Here is a 5447-nt window from a genome sequence, read left to right on the forward strand (position 1 = left end):
TAAAATTATTAAAGATAGTCTTTTTATTTTTATTCTTTAAAAAAATAACAATAAAGAAAAATATAGATGTGACATACTATACTTGGATGACACCAGAGATTTATTAATTCATTAAATTATTAAAGTTCATGTCATTTTTTTAAAAAAATTATAGTTTTAAAAAACGATCGAGTATAAAATCTTTTCTAACTTTATTTTATCATTTATCTACGGAATTAATTCTCAGCTGTTATATTTTAGGGAAAAATATAAAAGGATAAATTAATTTACTTGCATTCTTCTAATATAAGAGGAGGGAGGCCGGATCCTTTGATCTGTATATTGCAGATTAAAGAATCATCCCTTTATATATATTTGTAGAAATTAATGATTCCTATCTATTATACAGGTTATTATACAGGTGGAGACCATCAACCTCTATAGATCATCGATCGCAAAAGGATCTCCTCTCGGACGAGTTTAGATCCTCTATTTCTATTTTTCCCTATCTTCGTGTCCCATTAGTGATCGGACGGATCAGATTAAATCTCAAGGATATTTTATATATCATGAGAATACTGCACGTATATTAATGATGTCATGATATCTTAAAATTTAATCTGATGTATTCAATCGACAATGAAACAGGGGACAAAGAAAGGACAGAAGATCGAACTGCTCTCGGACGGTAAGGTAGACGATGTCCGTAATCAACTTTTTCTACATTTATCCCAACGACGAATGAAAATAATCCAAATTTAAAATTTAAAATTCAAAATTTGTCGCTTTAAACGAAAAGTAACGACCTGAAAGGAATCTTCCTGTACTTTTGCAAAACTACCCAACGAATACCTGCATCTTGATGTCCACTTATGGCGGACGAAAGGTGGGTACGTGAAGGGAAATGACTAATGAGATGAATGAAACTTGAAAGCAACAAATTCAATCGGCGGCATATTCCAGCTCCGATGGAATCCCCAACACGCCGTGTTCGACCCGCTTCGATCTCTCCCTCGTCTTCTTCCTCTCCCCATCAGTGTTCCCCTCTCTCGATTTCCTGTCGTGATCAGTTACTGAGGCTAGTGTGGCCTCGTCGATCTCCGAGGTGGCAATGAGAAAGATGGATGAATCTGCTTCGCCGGGGTGGCAATCGAGCGCTCCCTTCTTCCTCTTCCACGGCTATCCGCTGGTCTCCGCCGTCCTCGCCTTTGTCATCGCTCAATCAGCCAAGATCTTCACTACCTGGTAAGATTCCTTCTCCGCTTATTCCTCTGCGATCGGGGTGCATCATGTTCTATACCTTATTTTTCCTTTGGGGGCTCCGCGTTACTTCAATTGGAAATCGTGCGTGTTTCATTCGAGAAACCTTGGATCTTGATCCGACCTTGATTTTGATTGGGATTTTGGGGAACAATTACTGTGAGCTTGTGATGCTGAGAAAAAAAAAAAGAAGAGATTTTTATTTTTTGATTTTCGTGATGAATATTGTCGTTTCTTTGTCTACTGTCTATGTAGAAATGCTGAATCGAGAACACAGTGGTTCTTGAGAATCTAGAGAAATGAAATTTGTGCGAGATCTTCATCTCAAATAGATGAAATCTGTTCTTAGTAAATACCTGAATGGTAACGCAAAACTTGCATTAGGGTCCTTGTTTTTCCTTGTTTACTTGAGGATGAAAAAAGTAGGATCGAAATTACAAAGTTAGGATAGAAGAGGTTTTTGATTAGAAGGATCGAAAATTATTTATGAATGTTCCTTTATTTGTTTACTTGAGAGGAAGAATAGAGGAATAGGAATTTCAATATGAAATTAGTTTGGTGTAGTTTTCTTCTTCCAAAAAGAGATGGATAGTTTAATCATAAAGACTTAGAGCCGTTTCCTTTCTTTCATTTCCACCCAAAATTGGAGGAAATAAAGCTACACAAGAAAGGCTATTTACCATTCATTCTTAAGATTTTCCACCCAAGTAAATGGCAGAAACAGTTTCCCAATCACTCCATCCAAGATTACAAATTTCTTAGCAAACTTTAATATGTCTTGAGGAAGGATATTGTATTATCTATATCTATATTTTTCCTTGCACATGGTATTTTACTTAGCATCAAAGCAATTTATGTTACAACTCAAATGAGTTCTTTTGGACTATGCACAATTCCATTGGAAAATCTTTATGTCGACTATTGGACTATATCACATAGACTCTACACGACGCTCGTAATACGACCTTGTATGACAGTTTATGGTATAACAGTTTATGTTTTTCAAGAAGAAAAAAGAGTGAACAATTAGATGCTGTTACGCTATTTGTTTGTCACTATAGAAATTGTTTACTTACCCATGCCTTGTATGTATGTTTAATTGGTCAGATGGCTTTCTCTTGGGTTACATGTTGAGATAATGAAGCATTTGTTTCAATAGTTTGAATTATTAGTCAATCCACAGGTATAATGAAAGGCGCTGGGATCCTAAGCGGCTTATTGGTTCTGGTGGTATGCCTTCATCCCATTCAGCGACAGTGGTTGCGCTAGCAGTAGCCACTGGAATTCATGATGGCTGGGGCAGTTCTTCTTTTGCTACATCAACAATATTAGCAGCTGTGGTTAGTTTCTTGAAAATCTTTTACCCCGAATTGTGCATTGAAGTTGCTGTTTCGATGGCAAAATATTCAGACATTATCTTCTTAAACATATCTAAAGTTTCCATTCCCCTAAATACTAACTGAGAATCAACTAGCCAGCTAGGGATTATTGTTTAGCAGTGTTCGGCTTCTAGTAGGTTAACCGATGTTTCTTATTTTTCAGGTGATATGTGATGCTTCTGGCGTCCGATTGCATGCTGGAAAGCAGGCAGAGGTATGTAGGAACTAGTAGCATCGTGACTTAAATTGTTGTTTTCTTTTGAACATTCAACAATTTGTTGCTATCAACACTCAACAGTGAGGTTAGAGCAGCCCAGTTTTAATTCATTCCAGGTATGAAAAACTTAAAAATAGAAGAAAACATAACCGAGGATTAGGCGTATTGACTCTGGAACTAAATTTAATGTGAGCTAACGATCCTAGAGAAAACCAAAGCGAATCACACCCTGAATGCTCTCTGAACAACTTGTTTAAACACCATTAATGTTTCTTGGGAGAGTAAGAAGGTTTCTGTCATGTGCAAATTTGCCTTTTTAAAATACTGGAAATACTTAGAAAAAGAAAGAATACTCATGTTGTGATTCTCTGCAGTTACTTTTTTACAGTGAGATATTGTGCTAATACAAAAAAGTGTCATTCTTATCGAATTCTCGATATCTAACATTCTTTTCGAAGGCCAAGTAAATATGCAGATTTCATTACAACATACTAAGGGCCAAGGTATTACATGATACCTTGATAAACAGTTACAGGACTTGATATTGTAAGCATGCATCTTGGTTGGCTAGGTTCATCTCATGTGATCAATAGAATTATTCTTTCTTGCCCATTTCAGGTGTTAAATCAGCTTCTATATGAACTTCCAGAAGGGCATCCACTCTATGACTACAGACCACTGCACGAACTTCTTGGCCATACTCCTCTTCAGGTTTGATCGGATATGCAAACACCTAGTTCATCTTCTTCTACACATAGACATCCATTGCTTATCTATATAAACTCCACCTTGTTACCGAAGAATATTTCACATATGGATTCTATGCTTCTTCATGGAAAATATGTTCACTTAGCTTCTTTTCATAATATTTCTCCTTTATATGTTCATCAGGTTGCAGTGGGTGCGGTACTGGGCTGTGCTGTAGCTGTAGTAGATCAATTAGTAGGCACATTGGCTCGAAGTGCATGGCAAACAGAATTAGTAGACACAAGTTGATATAAATTGGCATCGAGCTGTGCTTAAATCTAAAGAAATATTAGTATTGGATAGTTAAGTTGTTCATACAAAGGGTGAAATTTAATACACGCACTTAGTCTATATGTGTGTCACTGTGAATGCTACTACTATCATTAGATTTCAATGTACCATTCTTTCTGTAATATATATCAGGGTTTGTCGAAATTTGTGCTTTGCAATATCAAGTTTTAGAGATGTAAACCAACAAGAAGAAATGTCTGTATGATTGAAATGTTTGCAGATATTTTGATCGATTGAAAACATTTCCATTTAATACTATGCAAAATGGCATTGGACTATGCAAAAAATGGAAAGCTCTTATCAAAATGATAAGGCGTATGCTTGCAGAAAGATATACACATGTTTGAAATTATTGAAGACAAATATAATCACTGGAAGTTTGACATAATCTTTAAAAACAATGCAAAGGAAAAAAAATAGATGTGCCTTATTGGAGTACTACTTAATTCAAAATGTGATAAGTTGTGCAAAAAGAAAGATTTGCAAAGAAAAAAGCATTATAGCATTGACATGAAGTCTGGATGGAAGACGAGAAGCCGCAAGAACCGATGCCACTATTGATGCATTCAAGGAGATATTACTAGCCAAATTTGGATTCTTTAGAGCACCAGGAGGTCTTATCGTGGAACCAGAATAAAATTATGAGAAGTGATACGGTCAATGCCACTATTGAATCTGAACTGATAGATTTAGTAAGAGTGTAACAGATTGGTGCTAAAACATATAATCCACTGATGAAGAATGAAATATTAAGAAGATAATGTAAGAGAAGTTTGGATGGAAAGTTGTCTTGCAGTGAGCAAAAGGACTGAAAATCCTAGTGCAAGAAGAGCTATATCTTCATCAATGTGCAAACTCAATGTATGAGTCCATACAGAGTCGGGCCTGATAATGAGGCAAAGAAAAGGATTTTATTGTGCGTCTAGCACAATCAATAGAGAAAATAATTAAAATATATACAAAAAGAGCACAACATAACAAGAGGAGATTGAGCAAGAAAAATGGAAAACAATTGTCATATATCAATGCAAAGGAAATTGAGGGCATCTAGAATGCCCACTCAATTGAATAAAGTCTATCAGATACAAGTAATAAGAATTTAGAGAAAAAACATTTATCTTGAGGATTTTATCACACTTTAAAGATCCCACAAGGAGATACAAGTAGCAAGAGCCTAGCACCATCCATTCACCTCTTCTACAAATTGGTTCCCAATTTGATGCAAAATGTCAAAGAAATTGGACTTCAAAAACTTTCACAACCCATACGTACAACCACCACCAATTTCTCAGTCAATGCACAACTTAAATTAACACATGAAATTACTAGTTCAATAGATAATCCAAGTTAAGGAAACATCACCCTTATTACTCAGACAGCACACCACAATCCAAAATAAGAAAACCACAAGTCAAATTCTATTATTACCAACACATCAATGTCAAAGCTGCACAAAGATACTCTAGGGAGAAGAAGAAACCTGCATTGGTGAGATTTGGTTGGTGCTAGTGTTTGTCGCAATTCCACTCATCATTGGTAGAACAAGGGGTTGATTAAGCAACCAAGTCTCCTGC

At 35.9% G+C, this 5447-nt stretch overlaps 1 protein-coding gene across 1 annotated transcript; it reads left to right on the plus strand.

The window, feature by feature from the left end:
- Positions 1 to 846: 846 nt before the first annotated feature.
- LOC121975293 (uncharacterized membrane protein YuiD-like) lies at positions 847 to 3997 on the plus strand. The gene is made up of 5 exons (XM_042526865.1): positions 847 to 1224; positions 2423 to 2579; positions 2782 to 2832; positions 3454 to 3546; positions 3727 to 3997. The coding sequence occupies exons 1-5, from the start codon at positions 1091 to 1093 to the stop codon at positions 3829 to 3831; spliced, it is 540 nt and encodes a 179-aa protein (XP_042382799.1). The 5' UTR covers positions 847 to 1090; the 3' UTR covers positions 3832 to 3997.
- Positions 3998 to 5447: the final 1450 nt, after the last annotated feature.

Source organism: Zingiber officinale, chromosome 4B (genome assembly GCF_018446385.1).
Source record: "Zingiber officinale cultivar Zhangliang chromosome 4B, Zo_v1.1, whole genome shotgun sequence".
Taxonomy (NCBI): domain Eukaryota; kingdom Viridiplantae; phylum Streptophyta; class Magnoliopsida; order Zingiberales; family Zingiberaceae; genus Zingiber; species Zingiber officinale.

Bases quoted from the DNA above. Each gene is read 5' to 3' on its own strand.
- LOC121975293 (XM_042526865.1), top strand. From the start codon at position 1,091: ATGAGAAAGATGGATGAATCTGCTTCGCCGGGGTGGCAATCGAGCGCT. The intron at 1,225-2,422 runs GTAAGATTCCTT...GTCAATCCACAG, and splicing joins GCCAAGATCTTCACTACCTG to GTATAATGAAAGGCGCTGGG. The intron at 2,580-2,781 runs GTTAGTTTCTTG...CTTATTTTTCAG, and splicing joins CAACAATATTAGCAGCTGTG to GTGATATGTGATGCTTCTGG.